This window comes from Maniola jurtina, chromosome 2 (genome assembly GCF_905333055.1).
Source record: "Maniola jurtina chromosome 2, ilManJurt1.1, whole genome shotgun sequence".
Taxonomy (NCBI): Eukaryota; Metazoa; Arthropoda; class Insecta; order Lepidoptera; family Nymphalidae; genus Maniola; species Maniola jurtina.
The window spans coordinates 7,142,161-7,165,154 of NC_060030.1; the positions used below are offsets into that span (position 1 = coordinate 7,142,161).

A 22,994-nucleotide genomic window follows, 5' to 3' on the forward strand; every position below is an offset into this window, starting at 1 on the left:
TATAAGTTAGCCAGTGAAGGTTTTCACTTTCTGTACAGAAATTCGTCTACATCGAAAAAGAGGTTTAAGAGTGAATTTATTTTGAACTAGTCGATGCCCGCGGCTTCACCCGCGTGGATTTAGGTTTTTCGAAATCCCGTGGGAACTCTTTGATTTTCCGGGATAAAAAGTAGCCTATGTGCTAATCCAGGATATTATCTATCTCCAATCCAAATTTCAGCCAAATCCGTCCAGTAGTTTTTGCGTGAAGGAGTAACAAACATACACACACACACACACACACACACACACACACACACACACACACACACACACACACACACACACACACACACACACACACACACACACACACACACACACACACACAAACTTTCGGCTTTATAATATTAGTGTGACTACTTAGCTTACATTGCAAGGATCTCGCCACTAGTACCTACCTACCTAGCTACTCTAAGTCCAAGATTACTTACTGTCTGCTTTAGACCAGAATCCAGCTATGTTCTATGAAACTATTCATTCTATCGCGCACATGGTAGCTTAGTTCAACCGCGCGCTAACGTTCAGCTTGCAATGCTCTTGAACTTGGACTGCCTACTAGTGCATAAGATCCCTGTGTAAATCATGTAATTCTGTTACCCTACACCTACAGGTGTTTTCCTACACCTCGAAGTTCTGAAGTATATTGCGCTACTGGTAAAGATGGCAACCGGGGTGAGGACGCCCCGCACATCCCTCGCGCTAACACGCTGCGAGTGGCGTGCGGATGTGCGGGACGTCCCTCCGCCTCATACCTCGATCGCCATCTCAACCTGTCGCGTACTATTAGGTAGGGTATAAGGCCACAACAAAAACAAGATAACCATAAATAATATTCATTTATTATTATTTTGAGAATATGTTATTTACAAAAGTGTCAAAATAGACAAGAATTTTATTGAAATGTAGAGAAATAGGTAGGTATAAGTACCTACTTATAATGATAACGTCATGATCTTTTTAATAAGTTTTGTAACTTTCAAAGATATGCGATTATTCACAGTTAGTAACGATATAATATTTGAAGAATATCACAATTGAGTTAGATTTAATGTTATTATTATTCGATTATACATTCTCGTTGAAGATTATTTATTAATAGACAAAATATGTTGAATTTTATTTTACGTAGAAAGATAACAATGGTCAACATTTGATAAAATACACTAGTAGATACTAGCAAATGCCTGCTATTTCGTCAGCAAATACCTACCTACTTATAATATAAGCTTTCACGATGAACAAGAAAATATTTTTTTTTCAGTCTTACCAATATTATACAACAATGGTTTCACTTAGCCGTTTTCAACACGGATCAAATAGTATTTTTTAATCATTTTCCTTCAATAGAAATGTTGTTTTAAAATTTACAGTTAAGATATAAGATGACAGATAATATAACAAGAAAGATCTAGGTAAGTATAATAATAATAATCAATTATTTTACGGTACTAAGTAATAATTTATTAATAAAATTATTATGCCCTGCTAAGCGTAAAGGTCGTACATTTTTTGCATAATATTTGGCACCATGGCAATAATAAAATTATATACCTAACAGCTAAAGATCCTGCAAAGTGAAAGTGATACTGCATACTTTATCTTTCCATAGCCAGCTCGCTATTGCGAGCGGATCTCCTCTCAGAACGAGAACGGTTTGGCCATAGTTTAACCACCAGCAATACCAGCAGCAAGCATACCAACAGACAAGTAGGACTTTTACTCTTAGCAGGACTAGTACCTATCCATTTGATAAAACTTTATCTACTATGCATTATTACTATTGAATTCGTCAATCCCTTGTCAATCCCTTACAATTAATGTTTCACAAAATATTTCTAAATTGTCTGTTATATAATAACATGACTAAGAGCCATTAACGCACGGTCGACTGCTCGCCCAGCGACTCAGTCGCCGTGACTTCGTGCGCATACACACGGCGTCGTCTATATAAATTACAGACTCTTACGGTCGCCATCGACTGTGTCGCCAGGCGACTAGTCGACCGTGCGTGATGGGCCTTATCTTCTAAATCAGTGATTGCATACTACAAGATCCGAAAAAGGTGCAAGAGCCAAACATAACGTCCGATACACCAGACTCGTGCGACAACTGCAAATGGTATTATTGTAATCATAACTTTTTTATGTGATATAACTACAAATTAATGACTTTCGAATGTATTTCTTTAATTGTGCTGGAAGACCTTGCTTCTTACCAAATTTCGTAGTTGTAGGTAAACGGGAATTAGTAGGTTTTGATTTATTCGCGAGTGTCAAAGTGTTTTTGATTGCGTTAACTTAGAAAAGCTTGTTTTTAAGAGTACTTGATATCAATTTTAACTAGGAAGCTAACTCGACGAGTTCTTGAGAAAAAGCGTCTTCATAGACAAACAGACCGACAATGAACGGTTCCTATTTCCATTTGAGGTACGGAACCCTAAAAATATGACTCTTGAGTCTTGTGCCTCTTGCGGTAGTATGCAATCAATTATTTAAACCTGACTTTAATATCAAGGGCACTCAATCTGAGCAAGATTGTACGGCGTGCAAGGTCGAACCCCGTGAGCGGTGATAGACAGGCCGCGGGAGGGAGGTATGACGTCACGGCCACTGACACGCAAACGATGCACGCACCCCACGAACCCGTGAAGGCCGTGAGTGTCCGACAACCTGTTCAAAAAATATGGTATGCATAACAAATAATATGCGCCAAAAACGCAAATGGTTGGATGTTATTATAAGGGGGTGAACAGAACTCAGTTAACCAAATTTAAAAGAAGAGGCTCGTATTCGCCATACTTTATTTAGACGAGGACACATGATGATGGTGATGATATAGACGATTAGACGATTGATGATAAAAAATACCATGTAAGGAAGGGCCGAAACAGAACACGATACTTTAACCATCGGCAACCGAGTCGCTTTTCCGAAGCTAGAACTTCTATGCAGCGACTGCGTGTTTCACTCACAACCATACAAACACCAGTTAAGAGATAGTAGGTAAAACTCTGTGCATCTGTTTTCATAGCACGCTCCAACACAAAAAAAAAATGCAATAGATGCAGTTTCTTAATCACTGATCGCCGAAGCTTAAAGTAACATGTGTTCCTTGGCCCTAAGATAAAAATGAATGTCTTACTTTGTAACATTGTCTGGTGGATGACCGACGTAAATGTACGGATCTACGTCCAGCGAACTCATCCGTCCATGCGTCGAACCTCTAGCAGTAGTCGAACCTAATTTCAGCATGGCATCTTTCTTATATCTCCTTGCAGACACTTTAGATTTCACATCTACTTTTACTTTCGCCGATCGCAATTCCAAGGGTCCGTTTCCCGCGTCCCACCGCAGTGCGGCCCTATCGTCTACAAAACCGAGCCATAAATAATCTCTTACACCTGAGGCACTTACTAAAGCACCCTTTCCACAAACGGCCGACACTTCCGCCCAAATATCGAATCGTTTAGCGGGCAACCTAGTGCGAGCAGTGATTCGGGCCTGCCCATCGAACAACGGCGTCGTATATACTTCGTTTTCATTTTCGTCAACGTACTCCTCATATATTGGATAATTTTCCTCGACCTCATTTGTTATGTATTGCTCCTCCTCTGTTTCGCTTTCGATATCAATATGCTTTGGAACGTTTTTATTACACCCGCTTCCCCCTTCGTTTTTCTTTGAAGATATATGTACTTTCTCTGCGAATCAATCATGTTATAAGAGATTTTATATATTTTTCCTTATTAGCAACATCAATTTTTGTGTGACAATAACTACGATTTGTGCAAACTACATTGTCCTAGCTTTATGAACTAGCGATAACCGATTGGCGGTAGGATGTCTATGCAAGTCAATTCGGGTTCAGGACTGTCGGGTTTGCCACTATCGCTCGTGTCTACTGAAGCGTCAGTGAACTGTATGTAATTCGTTTGGTATGTGCGTTCGAATTGGCCTACGGAATTGTTGGTTTCCTTTGGGTTACGTGAGGGGTTCGAGCGAGCGTCTGCTGAGCGACTACCTCGCCTGACGGTCGGGGCGTCATCGCCGCAGGGTCCGAACGCCTGGACTACGATGTCGGATTGGCTCCTACAAGCGTGTGCTCGCAGATGGCAAGTGGAAAGGTAGGTTCGACCATCGCTGCCACACACAGAAGGCGCCTCGGTAGCCGCGCACTCTGGAGCGCCACACTCACAAGTGGCGAGTCCGCTTCGTATCACGCAGTAGGCTCCGAAATAGCAAGTCATGTGTTCACAGTCAGTGGCCGGAAGTTGCGTTGATTCCGCTATTAAAAAAAGATAAGTATTACAACATTAACAAATTAATTTAATTAAGACAAAGTTAATATTTTGCATAAACTAATACTAGAGATTTGTCTGAGGAATTCACTTACGGTCGAAGCATCCATTGGGACCGAGGGTGTGTTCATGGTTGGAGCAGACGGTACACTTCTGACCTTGTATGCCAGACTTGCAAACGCAGCGACCCGTCATTTGTTCGCAATCCTCACGCACCGATCCAAAAGCGGAGCAGCCGCAAGCTGTTAGAAATACACCATAACATATGAATGTTATCAATTGAATATGTAGTATTTTGGAAAAAGCTCCGAAACTTCTTATATATGTGGTCTTTTTAGTTAAAAACGTGAACAGTCACATAGACTCCTTTTATCTCGAAAAATTAAAGAGTTCCCACGGGATTTTCAAAAAGCTAATTCCATGCGGATGGAATGATCAAATCAGGAATGAGGAGCTCCCTAGAAGAACCAGAGGCATAGTTCAACAGCTGAAGTGGCATAAGCAAAGCAAATTGTTTGAAAAACTGATAGGCTTGAGGTTCCAAGGTGCTATAATGGCGATGGAGATTCAAGTGGCGCAAGAGCGAGGCGTGTGGAAGTCCAGTGTGGACGTCTATCGTTTGACAATGATTATGATTATGACGCAGACAAGATCGCGAGCATCATCAGGTAAGAGGTTAATAACAAACTTACGTATACATCCAGTGTGCCCCGTGCCAATTCTCGGCAAGCCCCAGTACCCAGGCTCGCATCGGTCGCACTTCTGTCCCCCCACGCCGGGCCGGCACTGACACTGTCCGCTTTCATCACACAGCTCTGACACGGAGCCTAGTCTGTGACAGCCGCATTGCGACGGACACCCGGACCCTCCCGGCCCGCGAGCCGGCGTGATACCATCCGTGCAGCATCCATACCACGATTCTTGACAGTCCTTCTTGTCCACTACTGTTTTGTCTACAATAAAAAAAACCATTTGAAACTTATTATATACGGCTCGACCGGTTTGGCAGATTTTCTGTTGTGTTCGTAATAATTGTCAGAACAAGATTTGTAAGTATGAAGGAAATGTTTTCACTGCCAGTGGTGATGGTAAGTAGGACGTGGCTAGATTATCTGGTTAAAAGCCAGTAGTCAAGCTGGTCCGTGCTTACAAATCAGATGGATTTCATAGTCTTTTCTTTAGATTAAACTGTACCTTTTCTACAACACCGCGCTGCTTTAGCAGTATGATGACAATAGCTGCCAGCTGGGCAGTCTTTGCGATGCGGGCCGCCACCGCAGTCCATCGGACGGCCTCCTGCGTCCATTAGAGCCTCGTCGTCACCACAAGGTCGGAACTGTAACAAATATTGAGTAACCAGATGACACAGGCCTAATAATAATTTGCCAAACACCAGAAATGACTGAACTCCTTGATTTTTAATGTTTCTTCATTTTGGGAGATAAAACCATGAAATTAGCAAAAAATCTTCCTTACTTCCAAGCTTTGACACCATGCCAAAGGCCGTAATTTCAAGTTTTTCTTGATTCACAGGAGCAGATGCAGCCGCGGCAAACGCTAGACAGTCGAACATGCAAGCGCATCGGGCTGACTATTCCCGTCCACAGCACAATATTCTACTCGCGACAAATATTGTAACGTAAAACCTTTCTTACCTCCAAGCCCCGACATAATGCCAGAGGTCGTATTCTCAAATCTTCCTGACGTCGACACGCCTCCAACTTCATATGGCACAACGTCGGATACATCCTTAAGTCAGATGCACACACGGGCGCAGACGCAGCTGCAGCAGCCGCTGCGCAGTCGAACAGACAAGCGCATCGGGGTTGACCGTTCCCATCCACAGCACATGTCGCTTCGTATGCGCATTGCACGCGCGCGCAAACGGCTGTCCCTGATGCAGGCTCGGTTGAACCTTCCGTATCGTCTGATGTGCGAATGTCGTTACCTTGGTCCATTACATTGGCTGATTGGTTTAACCCTAAAAATAAATTGACTTTGTTCAAGTTGAAGAAAAATTTATAGGAGTATTTAATACAGAACCTAATGGAAGAAAATCTTGACCTTAGAAAGTAGGTAAGTATAATATTTTGATTTAATGGAACTGAAAACTTCTCTGAAAAGTGTGGGTTTCTCGTAAAGGATTCGAAACATAAACGTGTGAGTGAGTGTGGTAGCGATTTTTCCGGATTCTAGGCCAAGACACATCACCACTCAAGGGACAGGGTATACCTATGTATAACTCCTAACATTTCCTTGACAAATGATTCAAAAAATCTTGTATATTACTTGGTTAGTAAATTATATCATCTGCTGAATTACCTGCAGTATTATTTTGATCGTGATTCCCAGTGCATTCCCCGAAATAGGCAACTTGTGGAGCAGTTTCGCCGCGCATGCGCGCTTCGCAGGCCACGCGCTGCAGGGAGCACTCGTTGGGGAAGGTGCGGCGGTTGTCGGCACACACGGGCTCCCTGGGCGCGTCCGCGCACGTCGCCGCGCACGCGCACTTGCCGCGAGAACACCACATACCGTTGGGGCATTGGATGCCGCCACATGATTCTGTTTATTAAAGTTTTACTCAAAACAACCCTGGTAAAGGGCCACCATTTTTTGACGCACGCTCGAAGGTGTCAAAAGTGCGTAACCTCCGCGTCAAAAATCAATATCTATGTAGTCTGTATTGCTACGCGTATGTGTCACAAACACATTGAGTACAACGACACCTACGACCAAGCTTCAAAAATGCCTTTCCGCTCTGCAGTGTGCTCTCACCACTTTTGAAAAACCATTTCACAAACACAATGTAAAACCTTACCACAAGAACCCATATGTTTGATATGAAGACTTATTTTCTCTCGGCAAGCCACGTCGCGCAGGGCGCAGACGCTGCTGTAGGTTTTATTGTCATTGCCGCATATTTCTTCAGTCTCCTAAAAAGTCACATCGTTTTACACTCAAATTCGCCCATAAAACATTGAACTAACTAAATATACATAATATACCGTCTCACTGAGATTGCTCGTGAGATAGAGCGCGGTTCGCGGAAGAGACTCGCTCTCGCTCTTATCTTCTAACAACCCGCACTTTACCACACGAGCCATCTCAGTCAATCGGTACAGTTAGTTTCCAAGGTTTTGTTCTCATTTTCGTCAGATAAAAAGTACTGTAAGATACTCACAGTTCCTTCTTCACAATGTTGAGGGCAAACGCAACTTGCTTCGGAAACTCCATCGCTCTCGCAAACTGCGTAAAATTCACACTTTTTATTTTCGCAGCCATCTGAAATCAAAAGTATACGGTCCATTTTAATATTTACAAGAACATGTTTTTTTTACTTATTTTTTAATCGGTTGTATGAGGCATAGATAGTAAATAATCTAATAACGCAAAAGTTAAATTTTGATCCTATTGCCTATATCTGGAGCACTAGTTTCAGAGCAGTATGTTCAGAGCTCTTCTTTCAACTTATGGAGTATATTATAGAGGTAAGGAACACGATCTCTTATGAGAGAAAAGTCGGAAAAGTGTCCAGCTATAAACAGTAAATTGATACCTCCAAAATGGCGTTATATCTAGGCAAATGATGATATGAATGTAATATTTTCATATTTTTAGCGATTTTGTTAAATAATTGACAATAAATCACTTACTACATGGCCCATCGTACAGCACTTGTACATGTCGACGATGGCGACATGCTTCGAGTTGCAGTTTACATCTGTTTCCGTATGAGATGCCATCGGAGCCACACACAGGAGCAAATTCGTTGGAGCACCGCGGACACCGGCACACGCCACGCCCACCTGACGAGACACACTCGCCGCCGTGCGGGCACACGCGACCAGCGCATACGCCGTTCGAACCTGGTACAAAACAAATATTATAAAGGCGAATGTTTGTGTGTATATACGTATGTGTGTATGTGTGTATGTGTATGTTTGTTAATCCTTCACGCAAAAACTACTGGAAGAATTTGGCTGTGGAGCGGAGATAGGTTATACCCTGGATTAGCACATAGGCTACCTTTTATCTCGGAAAATCAACGAGTTCCGGTTATATACCGGTTGGTAGGTTATCCAGATTCCAGTCCTCAAGTAAGTTTTCAATCCTAATGTTAGTGATTCCTGAAAATGTTTGTCTTCACCGAAAACTCATAGCACTGCCAAACCATTACGGCAGATCAGTTCAGCAATAATTATCAATTCCCCGTACAAATAGGTACAATATTGAAGTCATGCATTGAGTTTGTAAGATGTCTTAGGTACTCACCGCAAGCGCCTGCGTGAAGAACCTTCAGCTCCCTCCCCAATAAGCACCCAGCTCGTTTCAATTCACACTCGCTATCGTGTGTGCGGGCGTCAGACCCACACACCGGACGTAACACGGGCTCACAAGGCGGTGGACACGCGCACACCGCTCCGCTCCCTTCCACCCTACACTCCGCCCCGTGACGACACTCCACTTCCGCACATGGGTTTACACCTACGAAAATAGTATATTTCATTACAAGTGCGGAAAGGCTGTCATTGCAAAGAGTTCCGACAAATGTCTACCCGAGCCGAGGCGTAGCTGAAGGCGAGGGTTGACAGTCGGAACGAGTTGCACTGACGGTTCCGCACGTGTACTGAACGACTATTTTTAATACAGTTGCGAAAAAATGAAGCAATTTAATAAAATAATAAAAACACAATAAACTCAACTAACTTAATTTAATTTAATTTAAAACAACTTTATTGTTAATAGATATAAAAAACTAGGGTCGAAATTACTCATTTTAGGCAACCAACAACTAAACTCGCAAAGAAAATTTCTGAAAAATGGCGCCAACCGTAGAATATAAGCAGAGTTTTATTTTTCTTCACCCATTCTGGTAGGCAAAGGGAACTATGCCCATACAGCCAAGTCTTCAGTAGAAGTTTTTTATTGATATGAAATGAAAATGAAATTTAATGAGATGAAATGAAATGAAACCTAATCAAACTCATTCAATCAAATCATTAAATATGATATTGAAACAAATTAGTAGCTTCTTATTAGAAATACGCATTTGCATGAATCATAAAAACTTCTATGAATTTTTTTAGTAAAAACTTCATGGTTGGTTTTTCTTTTTAATATTTTGACAGTTGGGAAAGAAAAAGCACGAGTGCGGGAAAGGTAAAGAAAAAGCACGAGTATGTAATAGCCCACATCCCGAACGCTATACGTCCCTGCAATACGCCACTTTTTGAGCAACTGTATTAAAAAAACACTTAAATCAACTTCTAACTCGGAATTCCTCTCACGTTGATGTATTATCTGTTGGACGGATGGATGCCACTGCTGGATATAGGTATCCTGTAAAGATCTCTGTACTCAGACCTGCACAGGAGTCTAGTAATACAACGCTCTCCCTTGCGGGGTATTCGAGCATCTTGGCGCTTCAACTTCCTTCTATTCCCGTGCTATGTGCGTTCTCACTGCCATTTCAACTAACTTCGCGATTAGTCGAGATTTGTATGAAGCTCAGAATGATGCGATGTTATAATCCATGGGCGGAGTTTACTTCAAAGTCCAAACATTGTTAATACGATTCCGCACAACAAGTACAAAAGTAGAGAGGGATGGAAATCACTATTATTAGAGTAGGTAGTCAATTTAGTTTTGTTTAGAAATTGTGTGCAGCCACCGCTGCTGCTTTTTTGCATTTGAGAATTAATCACTAACATCTGACACCTCATCGTTAAACAACAAATAAAAATTTACTATAAAATCTTACCAGAGCTGCATTGCCCCTTGAAAATGATCTTCAATTGTTTCCTAGCTCGGCAAGATTCCCTGTGCATCTGGCATTCATTGGAGTACGTCTTCCCATCAGAAGCACAAACTGGTGAGAACTCCAGCGGGCACGGTTCGGCGCAACGGCACAAGGGTTCACGCTGATCGTCCAGTTGACAGACCTCTGGGTCGGGGCAGGTCACACCCGCACATGGATCTGTTTAAAGATTTATAACAATCTTAATAGAAAATTAATAAAAAACACAGCGTACGAATGTGTGTACCTGACTATTTTGTTTATGAGGATCTCTGTTGCCTTTTATCTTAAACTTCAGAGCAGAATCCTAACCGATGTTTAGGTAGCTAACACCAAGTGACGCTACAGTCTTTTGTTTAACTTTTCCATAGAGATAGAACTTTTCACTTTTAGATGCTGTAGAGAAAATTCTGCTATCATTTTGAGAGTTGCCCTGATAAACCACGTTCATATATCTACCTATTACCTAAGTAGGCACATTTTTTAAGTCCATCATCATCGTCAGCCGTTAGGCATCCACTGCTGGATATAGGTAGGTCTCTTGTATTTTCCATGATTTCCACACGCCGCCTGAATCAAGCTACTCTCTACGACTCATTTGACGTCCACCTAGTGGGAGGTTTTCCATCGCTGCGCTTTTAGGTGCGAGGTCGGCATTCCGGCACCTTGGAACCTCAATGTCTATCGGTTTTTCAAACTATGTATCCTGCCCATTGCCATTAATTCTGCTTCGCAACGCGCTGGGCTATGTCGGTCACTCTGGATCTCTTATTTCCACATCTCATTCTTCTCATTTCTTTAACTAGATCACGTAGACAAACTCCAAGCCATCCACTCCATCGCCCGCCCAGTGACTTTGAACTTGGATGAATTAAACAATCATACAAGGACTCTGAGCTATCTTAATATGAGGCCCCATGTTTTAAATTATTTCTGTGTAAAGTATGTGGCTACTTAGTGTACAATATGAATAAAAAAATACTTACCACATTTACCGTAATATTTAAAAGTTATATTATTGTTTGTTTCGCAGGCCGCGCGGCGCATCTCACAAATGCCAGGGTAGTCTTTCGCATCGCTGGCGCAAAGGGGTCGAGAGCCTTCATGGTCCCCATAACTGGGGCACGACGTGGGGCATTCACAGTTGTGACTCTTCCCGTCGGGAGTAGGCCGACACAGCTCCCCAGGGCCACAGGTCACTCCTCGGCAAGGGTCCGGCACGTCTGCCACAATATGCACATCAATTAGCTGCAACAATGGAAACGTCAATCTGCGATTGGATGCGTCAGATGCAAAAAAACGCATTTTTTGTGGCGGACACTGGTAGGTATTATGTAGGTATGAGTGCTGAAAGCTGATGATTGGCAAGAAATAAATGTAGTATCTGTAACTCGTCATCTTACCTATCGGACCGCGAGGCATCAAAATCTTCGGCTATGTAGGGGATGGATACAAAGATCTCCACCCATACATAGCCGAAAGTCTTACCATATTCCTACCTATTAGCCGAGGGTAGGTATCAGCATAATATAGCTGTAGATCTAGGTATGAAGACATACCATAGCTGCATAGATAGATAACTGGTACGTACCTACATAAGTATGTATATATGTGAAATATCTACGATAGTTGCACTTACCACTAGGAAACAAATAGCACCCAAAAGCCGTCGCCACCAGCACCGTGAATGCGGTCGAAGTAGTTAACATTTTCTTAGTGATGAATGTACTTAATCTGCTAAACAAAGTCTGGTGTAACTTAAAATTTACAAAACAACTTAAAATAGAATTGTAACTATTAGATAAGTATAAAAGCAGATAGGCAAAATCCTAGGTACCTAATAAGTATCAAAACAAAATCAATATTAATTTCACTAACTTTATCTTAATCTTCCCAGTTATAATCTAATTTAAGATCGAACAGCGAATTGTTAAGGGTAAACTCAATATAAATTATTGTACTTACCCAATGAAACTTGTTTTAGCCACTTCTCTACAACACAGCTTTCGAAAAAGTAAGTATAATATCTTGCTCCTCTACATATTAATTCGATAATATACAGAAGTACAATACTAAAGTGTCGACTGTAGTGTGAAGCCCTTTGGGCGTCTGAATTGAGGGTCTCGAGCATGCGCATTATCTGCCGTGTTCATTGAGAATTAAAATCTATAAATAGAAGAGAGAGGTGTGAATGAAAACCATACCTATTTTAACAGGAAATCAATCAAAGAATTTGCCTGGACGGTAGGTATATATCTAGTTTTCAATACCTATCTACTTTATCAAACGATGTTTAGGCATTGAGGTATTACTACTAATATAGTTCAATGTGTTTAGGTAGGTACATAAAACTCCTGCTGGTAATAATTAGCAAACTACGATGTTATATAATATTTTCTTCTAAATATTTACCTGGTAGATTAATACAAGCAAAAAACTTACTATATAAATGTAAGTGTCCCTATTACTATTGTAAACAGCATAATAATATTATAACAGGCCCAGGTCCCTACTCCCTAAGCCTTTCGTGGAACTCAGAATGCTAATAAAATATACGTGCATCGTCTGCCCGGGCTGAACTTTATTTCCAAGTATCTAATCTTCAAACGACTAAACAGATTTTCTTGGATTATAGCTAAGAACACTTTTGATCAAGCCAACTTTCAAACTAAAAACTAAATCAAAATCGGTTCACTCGTTTAAGAGCTATGATGCCACAGAGACACGGAGCCACGGAGCGCTTCGCTTTATAAAACGGGAGACACATACCCGCATCGCGAGCGACCTTAGGATGTACTACACTATGCTGCTACCTCGCTCCGTTCCTCTTTCTCGCTTTGCTTGGTGGACAGGCAACCTAGAGAGACGGTATCTGTCACTCGACCAGACAAAGCGGGCGCTTCGTTGTATTGCAGGGTCTAATCATCAGTGACACGTGGGTTAATTATTCTAACCACAAGCTATTGGTCTAAGAGCCCGTGAGGGCCAGACGTTCGTTATTTTAGAAAAGCTAAAAGTTCCTATGCGCTTTGTCCGCAACACAGGGCGAACGAACAGCGACTAAGTATGGATCATGGTAGCTTTGGCAGATAACAGGTAACAAAGACGGTGACTTTCAGATTTTATAAAATAACGAAGTTCTGGCTCTCACAGGCTCTTTCTCTGTACTATTGTGTGCAAACAAGAAATAGTAATCCGATACTAAAATTTTATGCGCACTCTTTTAATTTAATTAGTCGTGGTTTATTAGAATTGCAAGAGGAAGGAATAACATAAAATAAATAAAATATTTTCAACTTTAATAATATGTTTATTATCATGGTATACACCAATCAAGACGTTTCCACTCTTATTACACTCATTTGCATCATGTAACAGAGAATAAGGCTTTACATAATAATTATGTATAAAAATAGGACTGTACGAGTCCCACAAGGACTCCCGAAATGCATGTACGAGAAAGGAAATACAAACCAAAATCTTCCCTTTCCACTGCGAAAATGCAATGACAGTTTATGTATGTGCCTTCAAGCTATACACCATGTTCTGGATTGCACATGATTTATTTTACTATGCAAATCTACTAACATTCGCTTAATTTTGTACATCGACTAAGGACTATGCATATCACCTGCCTGTCTGCCTCATAGTTGAGGCCCTGAATAAATAGTAAAGTCCAGAATGAGCAGATCACTATACAATTTATTTAAATCAGAAAAATTGGCAACATAATTGGAACAATATAAAAAAATATTTTATTTGTCTAAAATCTGTACATCAACAAATAAAATCAAACAGAATTGGTAATAAATAAATTCACTATACAGTATCACTTACATAGTCATATAATAATGTCCAAAATCGATGACGCTCTTTGCTTATCACATAGATAAAATCCACAGCACTATTTGTCACTTACACTTTACAGTAAAGTCTAGATCAGCATCCACGGAAAAGATCTCTATGGCTATTTACATATTTATTGTAATAAATTAAAACTATATTTACAGTGTTGATCACGGCTCATCATATGAGCTGGCTTGGTTGGAACGTGTCGGCCGTAATCACTTTTTACAGATTGAATTGATCACGTCTTATAAAGTGCAGTAGTGATCGCAGCTGATCTTATTAGCTAGCTAATCTCTCTTTAGTGTATTGATCACGGCTCACAAAGTGCATTGATCGCGGCTCATCTTATGAGCTGGCTAGTTTGGAGAAGCGCGTCGGTCGTGATCTCTCTTTTCAGTGTATTGATCACGGCTCATCATAATATGCGCTGGCTAGGTTAGTGGAGCGCGTCGGCTCTTAAGTGCATTGATCACAGCTCATCATATGAGCTGGCTAGGTTGGAGAAGCGCGTCGGTCGTAATTTCTTCAGTATATTGATCACGGCTCATCATCATATGAGCTGGCTAGGTTAGTGGAGCGCGTCGGCTCTTAAGTGTATTGATCACGGCTCATAAAGTGCATTGATCGCTGCTCATCTTATGAGCTGGCTAGGTTGGCGACGCGCGTCGGTCGTAATCTCTCGAGTGTATTGATCACGGCTCATCGTATGAGCTGATTATGTTGGAGGAGCGCGTCGATCGTAGTCTCTCCTATAGACCTCGCGCTCGTAGTCCCGTTCATCATACGCGTAATCGGGCTGCGCATAACCCCGCCAGTCCTCGGGGTAGGGGCGCACAGGCGGGAAGCCCATGCCGCCCGGAATGACGGCTCCTTCGAAGTACCCGCTACCGTATGGCCCTGCTGTCATCGCGCCGTAGCCTCCAAACCTATCAATATTAACATTCGTATTTATTTTTATCATCATTATCATGTGACCAGTACTGAAGAGTCTTAGAATAAGAGTTTCACCATTGCCACCAGCATGAAAGTTGGCAGATTGACACAAACACCTTTTGAGAACATTATGGAGAACTCTCAAGTATGGAGATTTCCTCGCGACGTTTTCCTTTACCATTATATTTGTTTAAAAGTAAAACACACATAGTATACCCTGAATAGGAGGTTGATGTTTAAACCACTACCTACCACCCTACCACCATAATTTTCTTTATTAATTAATTTATTTTTTATCAACGAAAGCCACTGTGTTGATTTGCTTTAACCTTCAAACACATCACAATTGAATTGATTTGTTTTTGTATAGGTATAGTTGATTACATGGAAAACTTCTTTTTAACCAGGAAAATCAGAGTAGGTATTTTAAAAACCTAAATCCACGAGGACATAAGACTGGAGAACAGAGGACAGGAGAAGTCACGGGCATCAGTTAGTTATACAAAAAATTGGTTTCAGAATATTCTTTTATCTTTAAGTCTTTTAAATATAAGATACTAGAGGATGCCCGCGAATTTGTCCGCGTGGATTTAGGTTTTTAAAGATCCCGTGGGAACTGTTTGATTTTCCGGGATAAAATGCCTATGTCAATTACAGGGACGCAAGCTACCTCGGTACCAAATTTCATACAAATCGGTTAAGCGGATGGGTTTTTAGGAATCCCGTGGGAACTCTTTGATTTTCCGGGATAAAAAGTAGCTTATGTCCGTCCCCGGGATATAAGCTAACCCTGTACCAAATTTCGTCAGAATCGGTAAAACTGTTGGGCCGTGAAACGGTAGCAGACAGACAGACACACTTTCGCATTTATAATATTAAGTATGGAAGTATATGTCACCGTCATACACATACCGTCTCTTATCGTGAGGTCGCGCAGTCCGGTCGCCGCCTCGGTACTGCCGGGGCCCGGGGTAGGCGGGCGGGGTCCAGGCAGGGTGCGCCGGGTGCGCGGGGTGCGCCGGGTGCACGGCGTGGTCAGTGTGCGCGTGCTGCGCGTACGGCGGACGCACCCTCGGATTCACGCCCCCGCTGTCACGCCGCGTTCGCGACCGCTCCCGGTCCCGGTCGCGCTCGCGGTCCCGTTCACGATCTCGGTCTCGATCTCGTTCCCGGTCCCGCTCCCGGTCCCTGTCCCGGTCCCGATCGCGGTCCCGCTCCCTTTCCCGCTCCGAACGGCTCCGGTCTCTGTAGATCAAATCGTCCCGCTTCAAGCTTCCTTCTCTATCTCTCCGATCCTTGTGCTTGTGTTTATGTCTGCAGGTATGGAAGCGAGATGAGCGGGAAAGTTAGCGATGCAAAAATAAAAAGTTACAGAGAGTATTAGTAAAATGAAAAGAAAAAAGCAGTGGCATGTGTTGGGGAAGATTATGTTAGTGAATGGGTCTCAGAACTGAAGAGATGGTGGATGAAAGTTACCTTTCGTGACGTTTGTTTTCGGTCGGTTCAGGGTCACATTCCCCTTCCTCCAGTTTCCTTTTTACTCCTGATGCATGTGCAGTTTTATCATTCTTCTTATCATCTTTATCGGTTTTCGGCCTTTTCTCTTTTCTGTTACTTTTGTCCTTGTCTTTGTCTTTTTTATATGACTTAATATGGTTATTGGAGTTATTTATATTATTTTTTACATGTGACTGAAACAACAATAAAACAGTTTCAATACCATTTTACATTAGACTAAAACAACGAACTTCATACATAGAAATAATAAAATAACAAATTAAAATCTTTTACCTTATTTTCTTTATGCTTTCCATCCTTTTTACTATCACTTTTCTTAAGACCATATCTATACAACCTGTACAATTGCTTTGCATCAAAATTTGTAAACTTAGACACAAAATACCACAGATTACTTCTCCATTCGACTTTCTTTTCAGGATCTGGGTATTCAGCTAAGCATATGTCTATTTGGCTTCCTATTTGGGTCAGGCAAGCTCTGGTCCTCGAAACCTGTTCCGATTCTGACAAGGTTTGATCAGGATTATCGAGAGCGCGTAGTGCTTTTTTGACTGGTCTCATTTTTTCTTTGCACTGTAAAAACATTCATTATAACATGAAAAAAATACATTACATCCATACTATTATTATAAATACGAAAGCGTCTGTTTGTCTGTCTTCTAGCTTTTCATGTCCGTTTATTAAATTTTGATGAGGTGCAGAGGTAAATTGCATCCTGGAGAACATAGATACTTTTTATCCCAGAAAATCAAAGATTTTTAAAACCTAAATCCACATGGTTGATGTCCAGTTGCGGACATTATCTACTTGGTACAGAAATAGCTTGCATCCTCGATACTTCTTTTTACCCTGGGGAGAACTACAGGAGTTTTTAAGGAGCATTACTAGTTATATATTAGAACTACGTACCTCATCAAAGACAGATGGATCTAGGTCGCCTAACAGTTCTAAAGCTCTAGGTTCGTTATTAGCGGTGAAGTGCATGGGACCTGCTGGCTTTTTACGGCCTCTCCCTTTATCATTTTTAGTCCGATCTTTGCCTTCCTTTTTTGTGCGCTTCTTGTCTTTCTCTTTCCTGTCATTAGACGCTTCGTCATGTGTTAACACATCTTCAACTTTCGATTTAGCCTGCAATAGTAATTCACATTAAGTACAATCAAGCTCAAGAGAGTTGAATACTTTTACCAAAAGTGTAAGCTGGTGTGTTTTTGTTTTAGATAAAATTGATAAAAATATTACTAATTCTGCATTTAAAATGTTATCTAATGTTATATATTCCAATATTATGTAAGAAGATCTTCACAGTATAGTCAAAATTGTTTCCCCAACAATGAAATTGCTGCCATTGTATTGCACTCACAAGTTTTGAGGCATGAAATTAAATTATTAAGATAGCAAAATAGAATTTCGCATTTGGTCAGATCCCATAACTTAGTTGCTGCATTCATGAAGGCTTCTCATAGATAAGAACACAATTTGTGTTCCTGTCATGGCATAATAAGCTATATCAATCAATGAAATAATTTTGAAAATTGAAGTACCTTTTCTCCTTTATCATTATTCTTAGCATTTTTATTCCCTTTTTTGCTCTCAGCACCAGAACTTAAATCATCTTCAATTGTGTCTTTTGTTATTGGTTCTTTGGCCCCCTTCTTCATCCTTGGTTTTCTCTGTTTTTGTTTGCCGTTTTTCTGATCTAGTAGTTTTTTTATTAGCTTCAACAAATACTCTGCCCTCGACTGTAAATGCTTCGCCTGTGGTTTTTTGTCTCCGTTTGTGAGGATTTTATCACCTATACCAAATGAAGAGTCCATTTTGATTGCTTCCCATGATCCCATACCATACTGATAAATGCCAGCTAACAGTCTTGAATCGTCTTCTACTCCCCATTCGATATCGAAATTTGCTGGTCTCGTTCTGAAAATTATAAAGTAGTTAATTACCTATGGATAGCGCGCGAGATGAGGGCTACTACTAATGCGTCTTGGTTTGACTGTGACTTGACAAATTGATACTGAAACAACTAGTTTCACTAGTAGGCTTCTTTGGTTAATAACTTCTTGGCTGAAATCCATATTGATATTAAAAATCAAAAGTTGGTCTGTCTGCCTGTTACCTTACAACTATTCATCCATATAACCGGTTTCAACGAAGTTTAAAGACCCTTTAAAGTACAAATGCTACTTTTTACTCTGGAAAATCAAACAGTTTCAAAAGTGCTAAATTCATGTTATTGTAAAATTACCTGAAATCCAACTGCCACTTCAGTCTTTCCTCTTTAGTTTGTGGCAGGAAATCGTCCAGGGGCGCGAGTTCGTCCTGGCAGGCAGCCATTGTCTTGGCATTAACAGGCACGCCGCCAAGCTTGAACGTTTTTCTTGCATTCTTACGCCCGTCACTATTTTCATCTACAATTTTTTTTTTAAAGATATAGTTAAATGCAGCCAAAAAGACAAAAAAAATTAAATCAGTTCAAAAACTGTCCTTTGCGCATGTGGGCTTTAGTTTCGGATTTTGTTTGTAAAGAAAATGTCAAAAATCATTTTTTACATTGATTATCTTTAAACTAAACAAATTGACAGGTCTAACATTTTTGCTATACTTTTTAGCAAAGGACAGTGGAAATATGTATGTCTTTAAATCTGTCAATTTAGTTTTGAAATATTGATGTACTGGCTATCAAGATTTATTTCTATACTCATTAAAAATTGTGTTAGGATGTTCAACATACTGGCTGGTGTCTCTGTGGTGTCATTCAATACTGCTTTGCATCTCTCTTGTAGGATTTCGCCCAACTTCTTGAGTTCGGCGAGTGGTTTCTCCTGCAGTTCTGCATCGCATGCTATGCTGTCCAGGTGCTTCAATGGTGCACAGAACTTCTTGAAGCTCTTAACAAATCTCCTTATCTGGAATAACAAATAAAAGTTCGTTATCTAAATAAAAGATAAAAGGAAAAGGTGACTGACTGACTGTGATATCAATGCACAGCTCAAATTACAAGATGGATAGGGTTGAGGCATGCAGATAAATATTGTAACGTAGACGTAGGCAGGCATAAGCTAGCTTAAATATAAATTCAGCAAATACTTGGACGTAATTCCTGGTAGGAACATTTATTTCAGTAAACAAGTGCTCAGTACAGCTGAGTACACTAAACTAAGCTGAAAGGGTAATCAATACCAAGTGTGTTTGTCTGTTGGTTTGTCCTTTAAGCACGCCGCAACGGAGCAACGGACCAAGTGACGTGATTTTTTTGCATGGATACGTAAGCTACTTTTTATTCAAGGAAATCAAAGAGTTCCCACAGGATATGTATAATCCTAAATCCACGCGTAAGAAGTCGTGAGCATTATCCAGAAAAGGAAATGAAGAGAAGACTCAAGTCAGTCGTCGTCGGGAATCGCGTCGCATCTGACGCACCAAAGGGCTGTAAAGGGGAGATATTTTCAAGAAACCTCACCTCTTGATCAGTGAAGCCCTTAATCTTCTCGCGGTGTGAAGCGGGAGGGCGGCCGCGCTTGCGGGGTCGGTCGTCGTCGCCGCTCGCGTCGGGGTCCGAGCCGTCACTCTCGGCGTCCCCGTCCGCACCCTCGCCGCCTTCACCCTCACCGCCGTCACCAGCCTCACCGCGACCTCGGCGCTTGCGACCTACATAATCTTACAGCTTAACGCAAAATCCATTTTTTTTTATAAAAAATAGCGAGCAAACGAGCAGGCGGGTCACCTGATGTTAATTAGGCCGGCCTTACTAATAAACGCTTAAGTGAAAGCCTAGACTTTAACCTTCTTTTCAGTGGGTTTGGGGTTCCATCCTGGGGACACACTTCAACTTTTCAAAGCTACGTGCATTTTAAGCTATTAAATATCACTTGCTTTAATGGTCACGTAAAACATCGCAAAGGAAGCCTGCATGTCTAAGAATTCTCCACTATGTTTTCCTAAGGTGTACTTGTATGGTCTGCCAATTTGCATTTGGTCAACATGTTGAGCTATTTGCCTAAACCTTTTACATTCTGAGAGGAAGGCGGACTGTGGGCTAAGCCCTTTTCATTCTGAAAGGAACTATTTTTATTCAGTACTGAGCCGGCGATGGGTGGTGATGATAGTATGCCAATTGACACTAGCTTCACTGCAATCTTTAAGATCTAGTATGACTCCCTCAGTTAATAACTCCTCCTCAAGACCTACCAGGATTAAATTCTGGCTATGGGCTGAGGTGAGTGCCTAGATATCACAAGAAATCATCAAGTGACCTGCCAGCACTTCACTGTATTTGTAAATCAGTGCAAGTCAGACAGAGGAAGTGGAGTCTCCATCCTCTCCTAGCAAAATCCCATGTGGGTTAAGCCTAACTATTTGTAAATCCAACAAAAGATATTTGAAAAAGTCTCATAACTTTTTATCTGATAATATTGTTTGTCTAACTTATACAATAATTATTATCAGCAGAATAATAAAACTCGAAACGCCGGCCGTGAAACAGAAAGTTACGTCTCAGTTACGGCCTTGAGTAAGGTCACGTACCCACCAGGTTCAACGATGCTCAATCAATACAATCATCGAAGTTGTAAACATGTAATTTCTACATTGAACAAGGTTGGTATAATTGATAGAAGTCTCTAGTCCCTAAATAGGATAAAAAACAAAGACGTACGTTTGTCTGTGTATTCGCTTATAACTTCTGAACATCTTAGTGGAGTTCACTATTTTTTATTGTGTATCCCCACAGTCAACCAAAATAAAATATGAGCCAGATATTAATAATAATAAATAATCAACCCTGGTAACAATTGAATAATATGACTTACCTCCTTCTGCATTATTTTGGTTCATATTCTTCCTTCTCGGCGGTAAGTACAAATCCTCGATTTCCTTATTTTTCTCCTGCTCTTCTATATTTTTCCTAACATTTTCTGGAATTATGTCATCCTGTAACAAACCGAAAATTAAGTATAGACTCAAACAAACAGTCAATCATAGATAATTGATATAAATCAAGAAAGTAGTGTGGTAACATTAGATTGCACTGGTTAAACTACGTTGACCCAAGTCGGCAGCTGGCTGGGGCTTTGGAGGTCCGAATTTAGACTTGACCTTTCCTCCGAGCATCCAAGATTGCAGGTCCCAGCTGTTATCTAGTTTTTGTCACTAGCACCTAATTCTAAGAGTTATTTTTTTTATTCATTTATTTGTAATCAACAGCATTACAGCGAATATAATTTTACATTTTAGACTTCATATAAAAATAAGGCCAAATAGGATTACAATACAGGATTACACTTTACTTATAAGTAATTATTAATTATAACAGTAGCTTTTCAGTGAAGTAGTAGCAGTAGGCAGTTATAACAATTATTCTAAACCTTAACATTTCTAAACAATGTGAGATTGCAGGTTGCTTTGTAACCTGTCTAATTGATATTGTAAACCACTTTGACAGGTAAATCAGCAGACTCTGGCCAAAATACCCAGGACAACCCAATGATTAAACTTTAAAGTAACTGCTATACATACCCAGTCCTTTCCAGCTTCTTCCGCGCTATCTTTCTTGACTTCCATAACAGCTTTTTCCTCATCAAATGCGAAACTGGCAACTTTGAATGCAGAAAGAAGTTCATCTCCCACCATTGCTGGCCCTTCATCTCTCGTTTCTGCTCTTTGAAGAATTTCATCTATGTCGCACTGGAAAAAAATGCAAATCATATTATATGCATACATTATACATAATAATTTGATTGGCAATTTATACATTACAGACTATAATAAGCAATCATTCGCAAAGCTTTTTCAATGTCACATGTGCTTTTCTTGCTTATGATGTCACATGTGCTTATGATGTAAAACGATAAAATGTAATGGATTTAATTTAATTTTTTCATCCAAATTTTAATATGCATCCTTTCACATCTCTGTTTTTTTTTTTCAGGAACCATCCGTTTAATCGATTTTAACGAAATTTGGTACAGCGATACCTTGCATCAGAAAACTAATAAGATTGGAGTTTCGAACATAATGAGCTCTTTGTTTCAAAAGAATATGTACATAAATATGAATGCGAGTTAATTTGTTCATAAGTCACACTGTAATGGATTCACGGATCGACGAGATTTTTCCATGGATTTGGTTGACCTGAAGAGTGACATAGGCTTCTTTTTATCCCTGGGAAATCAGGCAATTCCAACAAATTTGACGCGAACGAAGTCACGGGCATTAGTTAATAAGAATATTTACTTACAACAGGATCTTCTTCATTTTCATCATCATCTTTGAACAATTCTTCAGCGCCAAATTTCAAGATGGCGTTCAAGTCTTCCTTGTTAAAGGGGTTGTTCACAGTGGTCCCGGAAGCGTCCCGCTTGTTGAGCACCGTTCGCCCCGTTGTGTCCATTCTCTGGATCACGAGGTGGTCGAGGACCATTTTCCTCTTGGCCCTCTCAACAATATCTTCTTCCACCGACCTGGCGGTTACCAATCGATAAATATTGACCTACGGAATTATTGTTCAACAGATTAGTCTGCAACTTAAAATATTATCTATAGCAAAATCATTTTAGCAAG

General features: G+C 40.7%; 2 protein-coding genes and 1 long non-coding RNA gene across 11 annotated transcripts in view; 1 reads left to right on the forward strand and 2 right to left on the reverse strand.

Annotated features, from left to right (window-relative positions):
- The first annotated feature begins 1,037 nt into the window (after positions 1 to 1,037).
- On the forward strand, positions 1,038 to 15,347 carry LOC123877025. Its single transcript, XR_006798476.1, has 3 exons — positions 1,038 to 1,167; positions 11,147 to 11,156; positions 15,337 to 15,347. It is a non-coding gene; the product is annotated as an uncharacterized LOC123877025 (long non-coding RNA).
- Positions 1,743 to 12,278, reverse strand: LOC123876989 (agrin-like). Of its 5 annotated transcripts, none has more exons than XM_045923472.1 (16): positions 12,102 to 12,214; positions 11,776 to 11,870; positions 11,123 to 11,359; positions 10,101 to 10,316; positions 8,612 to 8,824; positions 7,993 to 8,205; positions 7,521 to 7,621; positions 7,158 to 7,272; positions 6,662 to 6,901; positions 5,995 to 6,320; positions 5,534 to 5,675; positions 5,032 to 5,292; positions 4,435 to 4,581; positions 4,063 to 4,326; positions 3,184 to 3,742; positions 1,743 to 2,711 (listed from the first exon to the last, which is right to left on the reverse strand). In XM_045923472.1, exons 2-16 carry the CDS (start codon positions 11,843 to 11,845, stop codon positions 2,552 to 2,554), a joined length of 3,264 nt encoding a protein of 1,087 aa, XP_045779428.1. In that variant the 5' UTR covers positions 11,846 to 11,870; positions 12,102 to 12,214; the 3' UTR covers positions 1,743 to 2,551. The 5 variants fall into 5 exon arrangements, with proteins under 5 accessions (XP_045779428.1, XP_045779436.1, XP_045779422.1 ...); XM_045923480.1 differs by having other exon boundaries at positions 11,776 to 11,873; positions 12,102 to 12,164; XM_045923466.1 differs by lacking the exon at positions 11,776 to 11,870 and having other exon boundaries at positions 12,102 to 12,278.
- Positions 13,426 to 22,994, reverse strand: part of LOC123876966 (chromodomain-helicase-DNA-binding protein 1) — a 38,243-nt gene continuing 28,674 nt past the window's right edge. For 3 of the 5 annotated variants that reach the window (XM_045923456.1, XM_045923440.1, XM_045923429.1), the window contains 12 exons: positions 22,672 to 22,923; positions 21,951 to 22,118; positions 21,245 to 21,365; positions 19,897 to 20,084; positions 19,168 to 19,342; positions 18,682 to 18,844; positions 17,978 to 18,353; positions 17,346 to 17,564; positions 16,710 to 17,009; positions 16,395 to 16,609; positions 15,831 to 16,232; positions 13,426 to 14,911 (listed from right to left, as the gene is read on the reverse strand). In XM_045923456.1, coding sequence (XP_045779412.1) covers positions 14,701 to 14,911; positions 15,831 to 16,232; positions 16,395 to 16,609; positions 16,710 to 17,009; positions 17,346 to 17,564; positions 17,978 to 18,353; positions 18,682 to 18,844; positions 19,168 to 19,342; positions 19,897 to 20,084; positions 21,245 to 21,365; positions 21,951 to 22,118; positions 22,672 to 22,923 — 2,790 coding nt within the window. In that variant the 3' untranslated portion in view covers positions 13,426 to 14,700. The remainder of the gene's footprint in view (positions 14,912 to 15,830; positions 16,233 to 16,394; positions 16,610 to 16,709; positions 17,010 to 17,345; positions 17,565 to 17,977; positions 18,354 to 18,681; positions 18,845 to 19,167; positions 19,343 to 19,896; positions 20,085 to 21,244; positions 21,366 to 21,950; positions 22,119 to 22,671; positions 22,924 to 22,994) is intronic. The other 2 variants (XR_006798465.1, XM_045923448.1) reach the window with 2 other exon arrangements.